The sequence below is a fragment of the Liolophura sinensis genome, chromosome 7 (genome assembly GCF_032854445.1).
Source record: "Liolophura sinensis isolate JHLJ2023 chromosome 7, CUHK_Ljap_v2, whole genome shotgun sequence".
Classification (NCBI taxonomy): Eukaryota; Metazoa; Mollusca; class Polyplacophora; order Chitonida; family Chitonidae; genus Liolophura; species Liolophura sinensis.
In genome coordinates, this window is record NC_088301.1 from 47,299,068 (window position 1) to 47,321,508 (window position 22,441).

At 33.6% G+C, this 22,441-nt stretch overlaps 1 protein-coding gene across 5 annotated transcripts; it reads right to left on the minus strand.

Moving 5' to 3' along the window:
• Positions 1 to 60: 60 nt before the first annotated feature.
• LOC135469733 (uncharacterized) lies at positions 61 to 22,375 on the minus strand. Of its 5 annotated transcripts, none has more exons than XM_064748304.1 (17): positions 22,193 to 22,375; positions 18,857 to 19,013; positions 17,426 to 17,579; positions 17,035 to 17,129; positions 15,980 to 15,996; positions 15,025 to 15,205; positions 13,614 to 13,767; positions 13,225 to 13,318; positions 12,172 to 12,189; positions 11,215 to 11,395; positions 9,805 to 9,958; positions 9,416 to 9,527; positions 7,190 to 8,376; positions 5,256 to 5,316; positions 4,914 to 4,995; positions 4,128 to 4,159; positions 61 to 3,342 (listed from the first exon to the last, which is right to left on the minus strand). In XM_064748304.1, exons 1-17 carry the CDS (start codon positions 22,253 to 22,255, stop codon positions 2,803 to 2,805), a joined length of 3,282 nt encoding a protein of 1,093 aa, XP_064604374.1. In that variant the 5' UTR covers positions 22,256 to 22,375; the 3' UTR covers positions 61 to 2,802. The 5 variants fall into 5 exon arrangements, with proteins under 5 accessions (XP_064604374.1, XP_064604373.1, XP_064604372.1 ...); XM_064748303.1 differs by having other exon boundaries at positions 62 to 3,342; positions 15,049 to 15,205; positions 18,833 to 19,013; XM_064748302.1 differs by having other exon boundaries at positions 62 to 3,342; positions 11,239 to 11,395; positions 18,833 to 19,013.
• Positions 22,376 to 22,441: the final 66 nt, after the last annotated feature.

A 22,441-nucleotide genomic window follows, 5' to 3' on the forward strand; every position in this document is an offset into this window, starting at 1 on the left:
AATGTATTCTATTCTATATTTGTGATTTGTATATTTTTGCAGTTTGGTGAATTTATTTTTTTCTATTGACCATGTTGCTATGTGTGTTATTTCATCATGTGTTAGATAGGGACTAAAAAGCCAAGTAAATACTGATGATTATTGTAATGAAGACAGATAAATATTATATTGATGTGATATATACAAGCCATAATTTGCAATATGTATGTAAATGTCATTTATAGAGCTGCAGGTGTTAGTCTGTTATTTAGGTACTGGTACTTACGATTGTTGTAGATCTGCTGTTTACATGTATCTGCTGTTTACATGTACAACAGTTGGCTGAAGGTCACCCAATATTATTACTTTTTGACAGCATCATGACGCTCTTGTATAGGTATATAGCTTACTATATACATGTACATGATCAACTATTTACCATACATATTTACATACAGGGTTGACTTTTTCAGTGAGCAGGGAAATTAGATTCTTTGCTAGGTTTCAAGAAATGTATTTGGAAAAATGCAGGAACAGCAGTCCAGAGAACACAATTCAAGATGCACTTGTACCAACTTTATGATGAATATATTAGGCATTCAGAGACGATCAAAGATCACATGTGTATCCCTTCAAATTCATTATCTTCGATCGTGGAATAAATAAACTGATGAATTTTTAGTGAATTTATAAATTGAACCTGTTTATTAAGTCTCGGTTTGAAGAATTTCTGATTTTGCCACTGCACTTGTAATAAGTGAGAGGAATTAAATCATTGGACAGGCAAACATTTTACTTTAATCTTCTATAGATACATCCAACAGCCACATCTGCCTCCCACAAGCAAAGTAAAGTTGAAACGAAACCAGTGAAATGTATTTTCCATGAAGTGAACATTGTAGATAAAGTAATACAGTTTGTATAAAGTAATGTCAAGGATTATGTATTTATAGGCTTTTACTTCAACAAGATACATAGATCTTCCTTTCAGAAAGTTCATGCAGTTACATTTAAATGAATACTTCTGCTGTGTACTTGTATGTCTAACAAATAAGGTTAAATACAAATCTTGCCAATGATGCCTAAATTCAATGGTATCAGTCTTTTACTCAGGAATAAAAAAAACAAATAACAGGTTGCCTTTCACCCCACCGACAACAAGTATTCATCAGTAGGCAAACTACATGTACCTGTATTGGGGTGTACAAGACCACAGTAACGTGTTCATTCACCTCTCCTTGAAGGCACCTCTTAGAACTGAAAGGAAATCTTTATTTTATTACTGGCTGTTTTTCCCATTTACATTGCATTCCACTAGTGGAACTGTTCTTATCACAATGCTGTGTCACTCACAATACTAATGAATTTTGTACAACTTTCTTACAACTTAACTGAAAGCCAATGAGACTGTGACACCATTTAGGGACCATTTTTGGGTTGGTCAATATGGAATTTTTCCTCCTGGTAAGGAAAAACATAGTAGGCCCTATTTTTAAAGAAAGTTTAGCCTTACTTCAATTGATGTTCTTGCTAAGAAAAAAATGTTTTGAATAATCAGCTGACAGTCATGAAGATGTCTTTAACAAAATAAAACTAACCAAAGTTTAGTGAAGTTGTCCTTCTGTGAAAGATATTCTGTGAAAGATAAACCCTATTATGTTAAGGGAAAACTGTGTACATGGTGTGTTCCTATCAATAAACATATGAACAAAAATAAACATAGCTGAGGTATATTGCCTGATTAGAACATGGTTCCTGTTGGTTCTTGAAATCACTTGAATTTTGTTGGGTTTCCAAGACCTGAACATGAGTAGTTTGGGTTGAGACTTTAAAAGTGCTTGGTTTTTCAATATCATTTGGCATCATTTTTAAATGAACCGCTAAATTACATGTAGTTACCAAAATTCATATGTAGTAACAATTAATATCCACATGAAGGTTTGTACTTGAAAAGATTGGTACTTGAAACTGGTCCTTGAAAACATAGGCGTTAGGTCTTTCATCAGTAGGAACCTTGTTAACAAATTTATTAAAAGCGTACTTTGTACATGAATACTTAAAAAATGATAACGTAATGTCATGATGATGTAATGTCATTACTGTCATCAGACAGAGAATCAATGAGCCTTTCTTCACGTGTTTTAAGATATATTAACCCTAGATGTACATAAAGTTAGCACAGATCCATTTTGACTATACAGAACTGTCAACTTGGTTATGGCAGAACATTTTATTTCTTTTTATAACAAGTACAGGGTCATCCAACTCAGTAATATCCTAGCATACAGCATAATTTTTCCTATTATTCATTCTTACCTGATCTTGGTATTCAAATGCTTTCATAGCTTCACTGTTGATAGTAATATGTTTTCGGCGCTGTTCTGGTCAGACAGACACTATCATAAATGAGGGATACAACTGAGTGAAGCACAGACACTGAAATAAGATGTATTTAATCAAAATGGTTTTCAGGATTAAACTGTGGAGATCCACTTCAACTACTGCTGTATTAAAACAAATCACAAATTTGTTCACATTAATACATCCACATATGAATCATTAGATACATTCAAATCTTAATACAAACATGTTCACACAGAATATTCTGTATATTAGAAGTTCCTATTAATACCTGCATACCAAAACAATATTGCTTTCAGCATTTATACATACATTTAAAAAACAACATAAAATACAATGTATCTGCCTGCATGTGTACAACATGAATGTCAGACTTTGCTAATGTACACAACTGTTCATGTATCCAACATCATCATTTTGTGCATGTAGCTTGGTGAAAAAATAAAGTTAACTCAATGTAACTCAAGTTAACTCTTTCTTACATCTCCGCCTCAGTGAATAAATATTTTTATTCAAGTCTGCATCATCATGTGAACCTGTCGAGGTTGAAATCTCCATGATCTCAACCTTTACCACGCATGGTTTTGTTGTTACACAACGTGATTGGTTTGGTGTTACACAATGTGATTGGTTTAGTGTTGATGGGCATGGAGGGGACATCAAATCAAGAGGATCCCACTGAGTTGACATATGCCTGAAATCTAGATCACAAGATGTGTGGGCATCGCAATGAAGGTTATCAGTCTGTGTTGAAGCAGAAATGACAGCAACTTCCTCAGAATCATGACCTGGGGCATTTTCAAATGGTTCTTTTTCTGTAGATTTGGTTGATACATCAACTGTAACGTCATGCAGAGAATTACAAGTCTCAAAGGAATCCTGACTGAAGAAATTTTCTGTGACATCACTAACTGAGGAACACTGGGATGACTGTAAGTTGTAGTGGTCAACTTCATCATTACTCACGCCTGAAGTCTTTGCCTGATTTGCAGGACAGCTTAGCTGAAACAATTCCGAAAATACCGTTCAGATGTGAAAAGAAAAGTCATTTCAACCTTCATGCAACCAGCATGTTAGAACATTATCAACCAAAAGAGTGTTTAACCTGGAATTAAGATGGACGTCTATCTTAAACACAGATTTAAAGTACTGTGTATCATTTCCTAATTTAGCTTCAAAATATGCAAATATGCAAAATAAGTTCTGTCCATTTCTGGCATTCACATTTACACACGTGATGACACATGTAAGCTGATTTCATCATCCATCATTTTTTTTTTCAGTTAAGAATGCTACTATATGTACAACTTTATCAAATGCATACACAGTTTTTCTCTTTTCAAGATTATAAGATGTATATTTCAGAGGTCAGGCCATAGTCGAATGGGTAGAGGTGCATGCCTTTCACACTTGCTGTAGCTTCAAACATGATCTTGGACAGGGAAATTCTCCTACTCTCACTTATCGTGAGGAATGTGTGGCGCATGATCATATATTTGCTTCTAATCATGGTAACAGTTGCGGTTATGGTTAAGTGAAGCATTTTACAATCATTGATACGGCATTACACATTTTGTTACACTTACAAGATTAGACACATTACGCTTAGCATTTTTATCATGACACAGTCACATTTGTTAGAAACCGCTTAGTTTCCACCAACATACATCCATATGTGGGAATGTTTGTCAGGAGTGCCAAACCCTTACAAAAAAAAAAAAGGGCTTTATGTGAACATGTACTTGGGTTACATCTTCAAACTCTTGTACATTTCAGACTTCACTGACCTCTTTGTCTGCTAGCTCGGGTAGTGTTTTTCCTGTAAATAAAATATGCCTAATAAGATAATGGTTACATAGCAAAACTGCTGTTGACGATTATTCAGAGTACTGATGCATGTAAATATGGCTCTCTTACACATTTTTAATTATGTACTCTATGTAGACTTAACTGCCAGACTGATTCCTGTTGAGGTGACACCAGTACGTATATACTGATTTATAATGGCTATCTCTTGATCATTTGATTAATTTCATATAAAAGTATTATAGTCTGCACCCAATATTATACTCTTGGCTTCCAAATGTAAACAGAGAGTTTTCCAGAAGACTTGATTATTCTGTAGTGGTAAATTTTTTTCACGATCAAGCAAATCTGTTAATAAAAGCACTGTATTCTTCAATTGTAGAATAATTCACAGATTTTAACTTTCACACTACTGAAATATAAAAAACCAAAACTTGTGCAGGAATCAAGCTGGATTTCAACTGACCTGAAAGTGAGGAAAATGGACCTGAACACAACAATTTATCAATATCAGACAATATTCAATGCACTTATTGAACACTAATCAATGGCCAATGTGAATCATGGAATTGATCACGTATACAGAATGAATCGGGCTAGTTTTCGAAACTTGATGTTTATAAGGACTAGCAAATACTTCAAGTAACATGAAAATTTCATAACTCAGGGTAGTTTTCGGGACAGAAGTACATCTGAGTTAAACACTCGTAACAGAAACCTTGGCCACACACATTATTCATATTTTTCAAGAAATACTGACTTCCTACCTCCAGTGTGAACACCTCCACTGTTCACTGCATATGTTACATCAATGTCCATGTCAAGAAAACCCTTTTCTTCTTGGTGATGCTTGAAAAATGAGTAACATCCATTTGTTTACACTGATATCTACCTACATGTACTTTCAGTGATACAATGCACCTGTACGTGTTATTTTTACTGTAGAGGATATTCAGTCATGACATCATGTCACCAAATTATCTGGCTGTTTAAATTTCTGTATTTATACAACAGGATAACAATCCATTTTAGAAATCTGTTCAATACATATAAGTTCCTATATTATACTGGTTACCATACAGAAAAATCATACACATATACACATGTACCTTTTTCAAACTTTCACTGGATTCATCTTGCAGGGTGGCTTCATCTCTTGATGTTTCAATACTACAAAGAAGTTACACATAAATTTATAAACATACTAGATACTTTAATAGCATTTGTGCAAAAGTTAATGCATGTACAAGAAAAAGTACTATTATTATATATATATATATATATATATATATATATATGTACATTTCTCAGTTAACTTATTTAATATCAACATCATTCCAAAATGTCTGCATAGAACCTCCTACATGAACCTTGGTTTACAGCACACGGTGCACTATAATTTTCTGAACTGGCTTCAATAGGCATGAACGAATCTCTGATAGAATGAAATTAAATTGAAGTGACCAGGGCAGAAGAGCAATCAAAATTAATGGTTTGTGCTTCCACTCTTTGCTTGTCTTTTTTAGTCTGTGATATCCCCCAATTAAGTATTTGTATGTTCAAGTAACTTGAATACAGCTATAAGAATAGATTTAGCACATGTAGCATGACTACCAAAGAGCTTGCCTTTTAAGTTCATGATAGGAGCCGCATGAATGCAAAACTTCAGCTTAATACAAGAGATGTGAAGTTCAGAAATTGTTGTAATAAACATACATACAGGGCATTAACGATGAAACATCTCCATTGTGATATTGTGTTTTACAAAACCTCAAACTCTAATGCTTACGTGAACATAACTGAAACTAATAACACACACAAGAGACTTAATTAAGTTATGAATGTTGTAAATGATGGTACCAGTAATTTATATGTACAAAGTGCATCAATAATGGAACATTCCCTCCTGCTCTTGTGCTCAACATGTACGTCCTGAGCTCCACACGTAGTATCACCCTTAACATTGATTCTTATACACAAGAGACTAAGTTATAAATTTTGTAATTTATGGTCATTAATATTAATAAAGGGCATCAGTGATAGAACATCTCCATACATTTATGCAAAACTTGACCTCAATTCATGCAGTACTGTTTGAGATACAACATTTTCGTTTTCACTTTGGACACAGATGCTGATGCTGATGGTTACTATGGGGTTTGACATATTAAGGCACTTCTGAACTTTGTACACGCTACCTAACCATGCACAGAGATGAACATTTATATTACAAATCAAAACTGAGCGACAAGCACAAAGCTTCGAGTTCCTGTAAGTTAGGGACAAACTCAAAGCCAGGGCCTGCAAGCACAACATTATACAAAGCTATAGTTCCCAAGTTTCATAGAGTGTAGCCTTGCTAGAAGACACAATGTATAACTATCTCACACACAATGGTATATAATGCGACCTAAATTTCATCCCCTAAAAAATCTGTGGTGTACTTTAATTCATGTGAAAAGGCTTAGGTCTCGAATGAAAACAGCTGAAACCCTCCAAATGGATTTTTAACAAGAAATATAGGTAAACAGCTTGACATCATTCACATCATTTTCTACTGATGGTGTGTAACTCATGGATTACTTATACATGTAGGTAACAAAAATCTCATGCATTTATTGTAAACTAACAATCAAAAAGAATTTGGTAAAACACACTTTGCATAGATAAATCCCAGTTCTGTGTCAAAATAATTATCTGTAAGATTCACTGTCGGCCTTTATACTGAATCAAGAGGTCATTTCGTTATAACATGATGTAGCCTTTAATGCGCTCAAGAACCTGTCCCAAAACCGTCGCACTATAGTGAGCCTACACCGTATTACTAAATTACCAGCACCCACCTATATGTAGGTTAAATCATGCATTCTACCTTTGTGTTCACAAACCGACAAGTAAAACTATAAGACTGAATAGTATCGAAATGTAGTTTTGGATTTTTACCACAAACACAGCTTGTGTAACACACACATACAGGTTACATGTTGTGATATTCCGATAATAAAACCCAAATGCACACATTTGCAATTAAGTCACCACTAACCTTTCAGTCAGCGGAGCTTTAAACCGGTCATAAGTCTGTAGGAAAGACATCTCTGTGTCAAATTTGTGTAATTTCCTCTCTTTCTGGTCATAATCGAAGTAATCAACTGTTGCACATGGAGCTGAAAGATTTGGAACTAAATGTGGAGAAGAATTTTGGCTTGGGTGAGAAATATCCCCATCTTCGATGTTTGAAGAACTGACATGCTTTTTAAGAAAGTTCCTCTCTTCTATCAAACAGCTTGTATCCAAATTAATGGGGAGCTCTTCTTTGATAAATTTATCCTGTCCAGAGGGTCCTTTGAAAACACTGTCAGGGGTAGTACTGTTTGACTTCCGAGGTCTACAGCAGTCAATAACAGACCACCCGTCTAAGCTACTTGATGGCAAATGTTTACCCTCTTGCAATGTTAGAAATTCCTCTGTTTCTGGTCTGTCCCTAATTTGCTTGTCATTGTTTAGTTCCCAGGATATGTTTGCACTAGAACTGCAATTTGTAACTCCTGTGTTACAAAAAAATATTTGATCACCATTATGAAATTCTTTTTTGAATTTAGGATAAAACGTAGTACTAAATACATTTGGTTGAGTGTGATTCTTGGATATTTCCTGATCTCTTCTATGTTCCTTTTCAGGAAATCTGAACGGACTGTTATTACATCTGTTGAACATGCCAGCAAACAGATTCTGCTTCACTGATTTTTCTGTTTTGACAAGTGATGGCCTTTCCAAGTTTTTGGTTTCCAGTTTGGATGACCAACCAAAAGTTGAATCATTTGTCATGGTTTGGTCTGAAAAACGGACACAAAATTTGCCTCTCCCTATTTTACCTTTCAATGCACCATGCTTGTCAATTATGCCCCTTTTAATAGTCTTGGGCACTTCGATTCCTGTAGCTAAATCTACTTGGCTTGAAAATGGAACAATTTGGTTATCTTCTTCTCTACAGCCAAAGGCAGGAGACTGGTTATCGTTGGAATAGCATTTTTTGAGAGGAGTCGTTTGAAAATGTTCCAAATTAGAAATTTTTGGTTTTACTTTGGATTCTAATAAAGCTGAACTGACAATAGTTTCCAATTTATGATCCTCAAAATTTCTATGAATGTCACTAAGTGGCGTTCTGAATTTGGACAATTCATCCTGCGGCCATGAAGGGAGGGGTGTTTGTACCTCTGGAGGTGTTGTTTCCTGAAATGTAAATAAAAAATACATAAATAAACCTCCTTTATTTATAACATATTTGCACAAATTGACAAATAACTTCAAACATTCCTTAAAACCTTCCTGTCCTACTACTGCAGATTAATGCTCAACAAAACAGAGAGAACAAGCACTCTAAAGTTCACAATACCTTATATCTTCTAATTTTGTGGATAGACATTAGTAGCAATCAAAGCAGAATGTTATGTTTCTTTCCAAGGTTTTTTGAAAAGTAAAGATGTGGGTATGTGGTTCATGAGATGGTCTAACCATGTGAAAAAAAAGAAACCAAACATTCTTGCTACAGCTTCATGTAAATAGACAAAAAAGCAGACAAGGTCTTGTAAAAATTAGAAGAAACAGGGTAGAACAAAGAGGGCCATAACTTTGTTGCCAGAACTCAGACTTGATACATACTTGTCTTATTAACGTCATGTACCAAGTTTTATTAAATCAATGCAATGAACCATTGCTTAAAAATCAGAAAAATTGATTCATGACAAATCAAGACTGACTGACAAAAAAAGGTGCAAACCTGAGTCATCTGCAGTAAGGGTATGAGAAAACAGAGGAAGTTGATACATGTACTTATTCATTTAATAACATTCTCTTAATTTCTAAAGATGGACCTTCCTGTATGCATTTGTAAGTCTTTGTAATTAGAAGTGTCTCAACATTATATATAGAGTAAATTTTTGCATAATTAAGAGTTAGTAGTTCTTTTTCATTATACCCTCCTCAGTGGAGATGGGGGAAGGAAAGTATACCAAGGTGTCTAGTCACCAAGGTTTTAAATAAATTTATTTATTTTTGTGATTACTGTTCAATACCATACTAAAGAAATAACAAAAAAATGCCATTAACACTGGTCTACATTCATGTAAAGTAAGTCAAATTGGCATTTGATTCACAAATGTAAATAAGCTTGCAATGGGCTATGTGCTCACATGCTTCATACCAAAGCCACAATTTATTTTATTTATTTATTTATTTATGTATTTATTTATCTTTTTTGATTTTCACTCACATAACTGAAAAGATGGTTCTTTCCAAGTCTTGGAAGTATCTGTTTTGATGTCCTGGTCAGAACATTTTTATTTTGCAGCAGTCTATTTGGCTTCCTGAAAATAAAAATATACCTATGGTAACATGAAGCATTAAGCCACTGATATTAGGTACATGTACAATCTTTGGTAAAACAAAGTAATATTTGAAACAACACTTAAAGAGAGAAAACAGAAATGTTCCAAAAATTGCTCTAAAACTTGTCATCAGAAATGTCATGGTTGATGTTTCAATATTTAAAATTTAGATTAATTAACATAAAAAAAATTGAAACATACATTCAAAAGACTGAGTCAATCAAATTCTGTATTATGCATTTACGAATAACTAAATACACCACCTGATAATTACTTTTCTGAGTATATATTGTTCATTACTGTTAAAGATGGTCCCATATCTGTGGGGGATGAAGCAGGTAAATGAACTTCAGTAAATCTACGTTTTTGTTGAAACTTGTTTAAATTCAATCTGTTAATCTGTCTCTCACTTTGATGGCCCCTGGAACCTGGAAAGGCAAATATAGCATTAATTTCTGTATTATGTTTTATATTTTAATAACAGATGTACATGTATTAATATGAATACTTATCCAAATTGAGAGGCAGCTCAGTTCTGTTTGCTTGTGAAAATCATTTTGTTACATTTAAGAAAAGTTTCCAAGGCTGTTTGTTTACTTCTGTCACTATAGTTTCCTCCACCCATGAAATAGTCAAATCAATCGAATCCTTCACAAATAAATATTTCTAAAAAAAAAAAAGGCCAGTACAATGCAACAAATGTTTTTAGAATTAGTATCTGGTTGGGGTAACTTCACAGTTGTACCACTTTACTCAGACTTGTTTCATACAAATAAATTTCACCCAACATACACTGTCACAAAAATGTACACTGTCCAAAGCTGAGAGTGGAGAAAACGCAAAAAATAAATAAATAAATTCTCCACATCTTCTACCCTTAATGGTTCCTAAAGAATATTCATTCACATGTTCAAGTTCAAAGTTCAAAGCTTAGCTAATGTATCATTATGTACACAACGAATAATGAATTGCTGTAAATCATCAACTATTTCGAACTCCAAAGCACTTTTTTCATTGCAATTTATGCATACAATTACTACAAAAATGACACCAAAAATGATATGTATAAAGATGAAAGCTTCATAAAACAGTTCAGGTTATTTCTCCACACCCCATAGTTCTCTCAGAATGTTTGAAAATATTGGTTGCAGTGGTGTTTGCAAACATTGAAGAATTACAGTATGTATACATCATGATCATGCGCATGGATCTGAGAAAGGTATCTAGAGCTTTCTTTGGAACGTAGGATGATCTATGACTACAATAAAATGTTTCAGCTTTAAACTCAGTATTTAAGGACATATATTAGCCCCTAAAAATATATTTTTGGGGCAGCATATCAATTTAGTGAAGGCATGGAAGCTTTTTTTTTTTTTTTTCGCAACAGGGAATAAAGAAATGCAGGCATACTATATTCCAAATAAAACTGACTTACAGAGGTAAATATGAAAAGTACTTACATGTAACTATTAATTATAATTAAGTCCTACATATCACTTACTGCTTCAAGAAATTTATTATCTGAAGTATCACCAAGTGAAATAATTCTCATCCATATACCCATAGATGCAATTGTAATCTGCAAACTTTATTAACTATTAGTACAGCTTTGAAAACCTGCTGTTAGCAATTACCCTCAACCAGTTGCATTATGTGTATTATTATATCTATAACAGGTTCATACTTTGCTCGTATAAATTAAGCCTACTGTGGTCATTGGCGTATGTAGCAGAATGTTTAGCAGAAAATGTCTTGTCCACGGCCATCAAAGCCTTAAGATCTTGGTTTCTTCTTCCTGGGTTCTTTGGTCGTTGATGAGAAATTTTATTCTGTTTCGCAAGGAATCTTTTCCGCTGAAAGAATTCCTGTAAAAAATAAAGTAGTAACTTATTATTACATCAGACTTTCTTCATTTTTTCATACTGAATGGCTCTTCAGAATCTGACTTGACTGACACAGAATTACCTAGTATTATGCTGTCTACAAAATTCTTTATAGTGACATATTGTACTGATGTCATTTGAGTTGAGATTTTTTTTTGCTGTAATTAAGACAGCTTACTGACGCTGCACAGAATGATTCAGTGTCAATAAAGTGACGACTTATGACATAATATATTCCTCTTTGCACTTATGCAGGTATATTATTATGTCCATATAAAGGCAATTTGCACTCACAGTCAGATAAAAAAGTAGCTTGGTGACCAGTGTATTTAATTTGATATGATTCACTCCCATGCCTGTTTTTACAAATTCCTAATTTTAACAAAATTTTGATTGTTAGAAGAGAAGCAAAAATCTAAAATTATATCTGAGTGATTTGTAGCATAGCTGAGTGTATATACCATGAAGGCGTAGGAGAATAAATATGAAGGGATATCAAATGGTCCTTAGAAAATTTGGTTATCTTCTTCTCTACAGCCAAAGGCAGGAGACTGGTTATCATTGGAATAGCGTTTTTTGAGAGGAATCGTTTGAAAATGTTCCAAATTAGAAATTTTTGGTTTTACTTTGGATTCTAATAAAGCTGAACTGACAATAGTTTCCAATTTATGATCCTCAAAATTTCTATGAATGTCACTAAGTGGCGTTCTGAATTTGGACAATTCATCCTGCGGCCATGAAGGGAGGGGTGTTCGTACGTCTGGAGGTGTTGTTTCCTGAAATGTAAATAAAAAATACATAAATAAACCTCCTTTATTTATAACATATTTGCACAAATTGACAAATAACTTCAAACATTCCTTAAAACCTTCCTGTCCTACTACTGCAGATTAATGCTCAACAAAACAGAGAGAACAAGCACTCTAAAGTTCACAATACCTTATATCTTCTAATTTTGTGGATAGACATTAGTAGCAATCAAAGCAGAATGTTATGTTTCTTTCCAAGGTTTTTTGAAAAGTAAAGATGTGGGTATGTGGTTCATGAGATGGTCTAACCATGTGAAAAAAAAGAAACCAAACATTCTTGCTACAGCTTCATGTAAATAGACAAAAAAGCAGACAAGGTCTTGTAAAAATTAGAAGAAATAGGGTAGAACAAAGAGGGCCATAACTTTGTTGCCAGAACTCAGACTTGATACATACTTGTCTTATTAACGTCATGTACCAAGTTTTATTAAATCAATGCAATGAACCATTGCTTAAAAATCAGAAAAATTGATTTATGACAAATCAAGACTGACTGACAAAAAAAGGTGCAAACCTGAGTCATCTGCAGTAAGGGTATGAGAAAACAGAGGAAGTTGATACATGTACTTATTCATTTAATAACATTCTCTTAATTTCTAAAGATGGACCTTCCTGTATGCATTTGTAAGTCTTTGTAATTAGAAGTGTCTCAACATTATATATAGAGTAAATTTTTGCATAATTAAGAGTTAGTAGTTCTTTTTCATTATACCCTCCTCAGTGGAGATGGGGGAAGGAAAGTACACCAAGGTGTCTAGTCACCAAGGTTTTAAATAAATTTATTTATTTTTGTGATTACTGTTTAATACCATACTAAAGAAATAACAAAAAAATGCCATTAACACTGGTCTCCATTCATGTAAAGTAAGTCAAATTGGCATTTGATTCACAAATGTAAATAAGCTTGCAATGGGCTATGTGCTCACATGCTTCATACCAAAGCCACAATTTATTTTATTTATTTATTTATGTATTTATTTATCTTTTTTGATTTTCACTCACATAACTGAAAAGATGGTTCTTTCCAAGTCTTGGAAGTATCTGTTTTGATGTCCTGGTCAGAACATTTTTATTTTGCAGCAGTCTATTTGGCTTCCTGAAAATAAAAATATACCTATGGTAACATGAAGCATTAAGCCACTGATATTAGGTACATGTACAATCTTTGGTAAAACAAAGTAATATTTGAAACAACACTTAAGGAGAGAAAACAGAAATGTTCCCAAAATTGCTCTAAAACTTGTCATCAGAAATGTCATGGTTGATGTTTTAATATTTAAAATTTAGATTAATTAACATAAAAATAATTGAAACATACATTCAAAAGACTGAGTCAATCAAATTCTGTATTATGCATTTACGAATAACTAAATACACCACCTGATAATTACTTTTCTGAGCATATATTGTTCATTACTGTTAAAGATGGTCCCATATCTGTGGGGGATGAAGCAGGTAAATGAACTTCAGTAAATCTACGTTTTTGTTGAAACTTGTTTAAATTCAATCTGTTAATCTGTCTCTCACTTTGATGGCCCCTGGAACCTGGAAAGGCAAATATAGCATTAATTTCTGTATTATGTTTTATATTTTAATAACAGATGTATATGTATTAATATGAATACTTATCCAAATTGAGAGGCAGCTCAGCTCTGTTTGCTTGTGAAAATCATTTTGTTACATTTAAGAAAAGTTTCCAAGGCTGTTTGTTTACTTCTGTCACTATAGTTTCCTCCACCCATGAAATAGTCAAATCAATCGAATCCTTCACAAATAAATATTTCTAAAAAAAAAAAAAGGCCAGTACAATGCAACAAATGTTTTTTAGAATTAGTATCTGGTTGGGGTAACTTCACAGTTGTACCACTTTACTCAGACTTGTTTCATACAAATAACTTTCACCCAACATACACTGTCACAAAAATGTACACTGTCCAAAGCTGAGAGTGGAGAAAACGCAAAAGATAAATAAATAAATTCTCCACATCTTCTACCCTTAATGGTTCCTAAAGAATATTCATTCACATGTTCAAGTTCAAAGTTCAAAGCTTAGCTAATGTATCATTATGTACACAACGAATAATGAATTGCTGTAAATCATCAACTATTTCGAACTCCAAAGCACTTTTTTCATTGCAATTTATGCATACAATTATTACAAAAATGACACCAAAAATGATATGTATAAAGATGAAAGCTTCATAAAACAGTTCAGGTTATTTCTCCACACCCCATAGTTCTCTCAGAATGTTTGAAAATATTGGTTGCAGTGGTGTTTGCAAACATTGAAGAATTACAGTATGTATACATCATGATCATGCGCATGGATCTGAGAAAGGTATCTAGAGCTTTCTTTGGAACGTAGGATGATCTATGACTACAATAAAATGTTTCAGCTTTAAAATCAGTATTTAAGGACATATATTTGCCCCTAAAAATATATTTTTGGGGCAGCATATGATTTTAGTGAAGGCATGGAACCATTTTTTTTTTTTTTTCGCAACAACGAATAAAGAAATGCAGGCATACTATATTCCAAATAAAACTGACTTACAGGGTAAATATGAAAAGTACTTACATGTAACTATTAATTATAATTAAGTCCTACATATCACTTACTGCTTCAAGAAATTTATTATTTGAAGTATCACCAAGTGAAATAATTCTCATCCATATACCCATAGATGCAATTGTAATCTGCAAACTTTATTAACTATTAGTACAGCTCTGAAAACCTGCTGTTAGCAATTACCCTCAACCAGTTGCATTATGTGTATTATTATATCTATAACAGGTTCATACTTTGCTCGTATAAATTAAGCCTACTGTGGTCATTGGTGTATGTAGCAGAATGTTTAGCAGAAAATGTCTTGTCCAAGGCCATCAAAGCCTTAAGATCTTGGCTTCTTCTTCCTGGGTTCTTTGGTCGTTGATGAGAAATTTTATTCTGTTTCGCAAGGAATCTTTTCCGCTGAAAGAATTCCTGTAAAAAATAAAGTAGTAACTTATTATTACATCAGACTATCTTCATTTTTTCATACTGAATGGCTCTTCAGAATCTGACTTGACTGACACAGAATTACCTAGTATTATGCTGTCTACAAAATTCTTTATAGTGACATATTGTACTGATGTCATTTGAGTTGAGATTTTTTTTTGCTGTAATTAAGACAGCTTACTGACGCTGCACAGAATGATTCAGTGTCAATAAAGTGACGACTTATGACATCATAATATATTCCTCTTTGCACTTATGCAGGTATATTATTATGTCCATATAAAGGCAATTTGCACTCACAGTCAGATAAAAAAGTAGCTTGGTGACCAGTGTATTTAATTTGATATGATTCACTCCCATGCCTGTTTTACAAATTCCTAATTTTAACAAATTTTGATTGTTAGAAGAGAGCAAAAATCTAAAATTATATCTGAGTGATTGTAGCATAGCTGAGTGTATATACCATGAAGCGTAGGAGAATAAATATGAAGGGATATCAAATGGTCCTTAGAAAATTTGGTTATCTTCTTCTCTACAGCCAAAGGCAGGAGACTGGTTATCAATTGGAATAGCGTTTTTTGAGAGGAGTCGTATGAAAATGTTCCAAATTAGAAATTTTTGGTTTTACTTTGGATCTAATAAAGCTGAACTGACAATAGTTTCCAATTTATGATCCTCAAAATTTCTATGAATGTCACTAAGTGGCGTTCTGAATTTGACAATTCATCCCTGGGGCCATGAAGGGAGGGGTGTTCGTACCTCTGGAGGTGTTGTTTTCCTGAAATGTAAATAAAAAATACATAAATAAACCTCCTTTATTTATAACATATTTGCACAAATTGACAAATAACTTCAAACATTCCTTAAAACCTTCCTGTCCTACTACTGCAGATTAATGCTCAACAAAACAGAGAGAACAAGCACTCTAAAGTTCACAATACCTTATATCTTCTAATTTTGTGATAGACATTAGTAGCAATCAAAGCAGAATGTTATTGTTTCTTTCCAAGGTTTTTTGAAAAGTAAAGATGTGGGTATGTGGTTCATGAGATGGTCTAACCATGTGAAAAAAAAAGAAACCAAACATTCTTGCTACAGCTTCATGTAAATAGACAAAAAGCAGACAAGGTCTTGTAAAAATTAGAAGAAATAGGGTAGACAAAGAGGGCCATAACTTTGTTGCCAGAACTCAGACTTGATACATACTTGTCTTATTAACGTCATGTACCAAGTTTTATTAAATCAATGCAATGAACCATTGCTTAAAATCAGAAAAATTGATCATGACAAATCAAGGGACTGACTGACAAAAAAAGGTGCAAACCTGAGTCATCTGCAGTAAGGGTATGAGAAAACAGAGGAAGTTGATACATGTTACTTATTCATTTAATAACATTCTCTTAATTTCTAAAGATGGACCTTCCTGTATGCATTTGTAAGTCTTGTAATTAGAAGTGTCTCAACATTATATATAGAGTAAATTTTTGCATAATTAAGAGTTAGTAGTTCTTTTTCATTATACCCTCCTCAGTGGAGATGGGGAAGGAAAGTATACCAAGGTGTCTAGTCACCAAGGTTTTAAAATAAATTTATTTATTTTTGTGATTACTGTTCAATACCATACTAAAGAAATAACAAAAAAATGCCATAACACTGGTCTACATTCATGTAAAGTAAGTCAAATTGGCATTTGATTCACAAATGTAAATAAGCTTGCAATGGGCTATGTGCTCACATGCTTCATACCAAAGCCACAATTTATTTTATTTATTTATTTATTTATTTATTTATTTATCTTTTTTGATTTTCACTCACATAACTGAAAAGATGGTTCTTTCCAAGTCTTGGAAGTATCTGTTTTGATGTCCTGGTCAGAACATTTTTATTTTGCAGCAGTCTATTTGGCTTCCTGAAAATAAAAAATATACCTATGGTAACATGAAGCATTAAGCCACTGATATTAGGTACATGTACAATCTTTGGTAAAACAAAGTAATATTTGAAACAACACTTAAGGAGAGAAAACAGAAATGTTCCCAAAATTGCTCTAAAACTTGTCATCAGAAATGTCATGGTTGATGTTTTAATATTTAAAATTTAGATTAATTAACATAAAAATAATTGAAACATACATTCAAAAGACTGAGTCAATCAAATTCTGTATTATGCATTTACAAATAACTAAATACACCACCTGATAATTACTTTTCTGAGTATATATTGTTCATTACTGTTAAAGATGGTCCCATATCTGTGGGGGATGAAGCAGGTAAATGAACTTCAGTAAATCTACGTTTTTGTTGAAACTTGTTTAAATTCAATCTGTTAATTTGTCTCTCACTTTGATGGCCCCTGGAACCTGGAAAGGCAAATATAGCATTAATTTCTGTATTATGTTTTATATTTTAATAACAGATGTATATGTATTAATATGAATACTTATCCAAATTGAGAGGCAGCTCAGTTCTGTTTGCTTGTGAAAATCATTTTGTTACATTTAAGAAAAGTTTCCAAGGCTGTTTGTTTACTTCTGTCACTATAGTTTCCTCCACCCATGAAATAGTCAAATCAATCGAATCCTTCACAAATAAATATTTCGAAAAAAAAAAAAGGCCAGTACAATGCAACAAATGTTTTTAGAATTAGTATCTGGTTGGGGTAACTTCACAGTTGTACCACTTTACTCAGACTTGTTTCATACAAATAACTTTCACCCAACATACACTGTCACAAAAATGTACACTGTCCAAAGCTGAGAGTGGAGAAAACGCAAAAGATAAATAAATAAATTCTCCACATCTTCTACCCTTAATGGTTCCTAAAGAATATTCATTCACATGTTCAAGTTCAAAGTTCAAAGCTTAGCTAATGTATCATTATGTACACAACGAATAATGAATTGCTGTAAATCATCAACTATTTCGAACTCCAAAGCACTTTTTTCATTGCAATTTATGCATACAATTATTACAAAAATGACACCAAAAATGATATGTATAAAGATGAAAGCTTCATAAAACAGTTCAGGTTATTTCTCCACACCCCATAGTTCTCTCAGAATGTTTGAAAATATTGGTTGCAGTGGTGTTTGCAAACATTGAAGAATTACAGTATGTATACATCATGATCATGCGCATGGATCTGAGAAAGGTATCTAGAGCTTTCTTTGGAACGTAGGATGATCTATGACTACAATAAAATGTTTCAGCTTTAAAATCAGTATTTAAGGACATATATTAGCCCCTAAAAATATATTTTTGGGGCAGCATATGATTTTAGTGAAGGCATGGAACCATTTTTTTTTTTTCGCAACAACGAATAAAGAAATGCAGGCATACTATATTCCAAATAAAACTGACTTACAGAGGTAAATATGAAAAGTACTTACATGTAACTATTAATTATAATTAAGTCCTACATATCACTTACTGCTTCAAGAAATTTATTATTTGAAGTATCACCAAGTGAAATAATTCTCATCCATATACCCATAGATGCAATTGTAATCTGCAAACTTTATTAACTATTAGTACAGCTCTGAAAACCTGCTGTTAGCAATTACCCTCAACCAGTTGCATTATGTGTATTATTATATCTATAACAGGTTCATACTTTGCTCGTATAAATTAAGCCTACTGTGGTCATTGGTGTATGTAGCAGAATGTTTAGCAGAAAATGTCTTGTCCAAGGCCATCAAAGCCTTAAGATCTTGGCTTCTTCTTCCTGGGTTCTTTGGTCGTTGATGAGAAATTTTATTCTGTTTCGCAAGGAATCTTTTCCGCTGAAAGAATTCCTGTAAAAAATAAAGTAGTAACTTATTATTACATCAGACTATCTTCATTTTTTCATACTGAATGGCTCTTCAGAATCTGACTTGACTGACACAGAATTACCTAGTATTATGCTGTCTACAAAATTCTTTATAGTGACATATTGTACTGATGTCATTTGAGTTGAGATTTTTTTTTGCTGTAATTAAGACAGCTTACTGACGCTGCACAGAATGATTCAGTGTCAATAAAGTGACGACTTATGACATAATATATTCCTCTTTGCACTTATGCAGGTATATTATTATGTCCATATAAAGGCAATTTGCACTCACAGTCAGATAAAAAAGTAGCTTGGTGACCAGTGTATTTAATTTGATATGATTCACTCCCATGCCTGTTTTTACAAATTCCTAATTTTAACAAAATTTTGATTGTTAGAAGAGAAGCAAAAATCTATAATTATATCTGAGTGATTTGTAGCATAGCTGAGTGTATATACCATGAAGGCGTAGGAGAATAAATATGAAGGGATATCAAATGGTCCTTAGAAAAAAAAATGTATTTCACTTTTTTCACAAATCACTTTAACGATGTCTGCCAGCATTATGGTGGGAGGAAACCTGACAGAGACCAGGGTTAACCCACACCAATCCACAAATTGCTGACAGACCTTCCAGAGGAAGCCAGCATTACCTGGATTTGAATCCATAGTGAATGCATTGGTGTTAGGCTCCTGGGTCATACTTATTCTCATAATCCTTACGCTATCACGACACAATTTAAAAAACAAATCTGAGTGTTACAAGTTAAATGTAGTGATCTAATTCTAAATAACTGTCTAGTAGTATTACTTGATATGATGATATGAGGTGGCTAAGATGTGTGATCTCTGTTACATGCATTCCTGTGTTATTAGGTGATGCTTTAGGGGCATATCTATACAAAACGATTGCTCTCTAGAAAGCTTAATAGATTTGGTTGATTGGCTATCATACCAAAAAGTTCGCAACTTTAGTGAAACTCGTTTGTAACAGCTTCAGGACGTCTCCATTATCAAGAGCAACCTGACGTCACCTTTACTCTAGTCCTTAAGGAGTTTAATGTTGGAGGTATTTTCCACTTAATAGGCAAAGCAGTAGTCTATGGCAGAAAAAGCTGTGGGCATTGACAACGAAAACCCATGCAAGTGATCAATCAATTGCAGATGCTTTCCAGAAAATTAGACATACTGGAATGATAATATTCTTTCCACTGCTTGAGTTGTTCATCCAGTAGGACTACTACCATTTAAGAGGATGACCAGCTCAGTATCTGCCCTTTCGCCACAGGCATTCCTCAAGTGCAATTTGCCTCTGTACAGCCACTGTGGTAGCTTTCTTCCTGCAGGTCAGCTTCCCCTGTGGTCAAGTTCAAAATGGTAACCCCTCATTTAGGTTGAACCTCTGGAGGGGTGGTGCTAGTGCCTTTATTTTATGCATTAAATAAGTTTTATTTCTGGGGCTATGCTGGGGCAAAATATAAAAAGTACCTGTATGTTGTTTGTCCCCTTTGAATACAGTTATGAGTCATATGGTAAATTGCATGTAGGTCTAATGGCAACTTGGCATGGAATGTCGGAGAGAAGAGAAAGATTTGACATTCTGTTTACAGAAGCTAGTTACAATTAAATCAATGTTAGAGAGATACAACTGTATGGTAACTTTTTATGGGTCAAGAATTGAATTAACTCTTCATTTTATACACAGTGGTGGCTCCTAGGATCAGCTTTATTCCTAACCTTATTATCGCACATGTCAGAGAAAATATCTCGGTTCCAACACTGCATTTGAATAATTTTGCTTTAAAAAATTTAAAACATTCATGGTCTGCAAATAAGACAAATAAACCAAATAAAATTCTTCAGCTGTGGTAACTTAAAAAAAAAAAATATATTGTCTGTCGCCCCACTTTAAAGATTTAATTTTAAATGTTATACAGTAAGATGTCTTCCTGTCTCATAAGCCTTCAGCACTATTTACTTATAAATTGCTTAGAAAACACTAAAATCAACAATACAATACGCCTTGATATATTTTGTATAAATGTGACTAAGTGGCTTCTAGGCCTAACGCTTTGTGAAAAAGCAATATATGCCACTCTCTGACATGATTTTTAATACCCTCGTCGAATATTACACAACTGACTTCACATCTGTGGTGGTCAGAACAAAACTTGTACCACAACATTATGTGAGAAATGGCCTTTCAGTTACACATGACTAAATCGTCATAAAATGTAAATGATCAGTCCTGTGTTATGCACATGGGTAAAAGGTACGTCACAGCCTATGTTTTATACCACACGTGATGTAGCCAAAATGGCAAAAGCACAAGCTGGAATATTGTTCTAATGGATTACAAACAGTACAAGTTACAGGTGTTAAATAAAACTAAATATATGATGTTTATATGATTCACTATAGCTAACAGTAACACATACATAAAGAGCCTCACTTCATAGGATACTTGAAAAGATTCTTTGAAACAAAAATTATTGTGTACAGACAGTTATGCCAAAAGGAAATAAAGGAAAAAAAATCATCCTTGGGGCATATTTTATATCTGTTAATAACCCCTCTACCTTATGCATATTTTCCATCAATGGTCGCAAATTTGCGGGAATGATGTCAAAGGTGAACCCGCCACAAACCTACTACTAGCTTGGAACCCCTGGGCTCATCTGCCTACTCAGTCGTTTTATCAGCTATCAGTGAGTATCGCGTACTCCGTCCCGTTGACTTATCACTGCACGCTACTTAATTTCCAAACTGATCGCTCGGGCTTTTGGAAAACTGTAGTTTAAAGCCATTTTCATGTTCCATGAAAAAAACTGAAGCTTTTTTTTCAACTTTTATTTGATTGTTAGAACACATGCTAAACTACACATTAACTTAATAAGTTAATCAAGAAATAAAAACAATCCGTTTCATGTAGGACCCTATCCTTTAAAATCAAGTCAGTTAACAACATTACATATATATCATATATATGTATGTCAAATATATGCCTTCTCTACTGTCTTATACGTAAGGGAGAACAATGTATGTATTGTGTTATCGTATGGCAGACATTTGACACTTACACATGCAGCCAGCAACCCAGGTTCAGTGTTAAAATATTGTTTATACATGTAAGCCTGATAGTGATAAGGAACAACTTGCCTTCTGTGTTTTCCATTCTTTTTCTCTTTTTATTCGACTTCTTGCACCGCCCACCCAGTTCATACTAAACTATTAAAAGCTTTTGCTGCGTGAAAGAAACATTAAAGGGGCTTTAACAAGGTGTAATAGTACATAAACCTAACCCCCTTCTGCCGAACGCCTTCGTAAATCTTGAATCAGCTGTATTCCCGCGCTAGCAGACGACACCCATGACTTAAATCAGAGGTCAAGGTCGTTGATCTGTTCTCA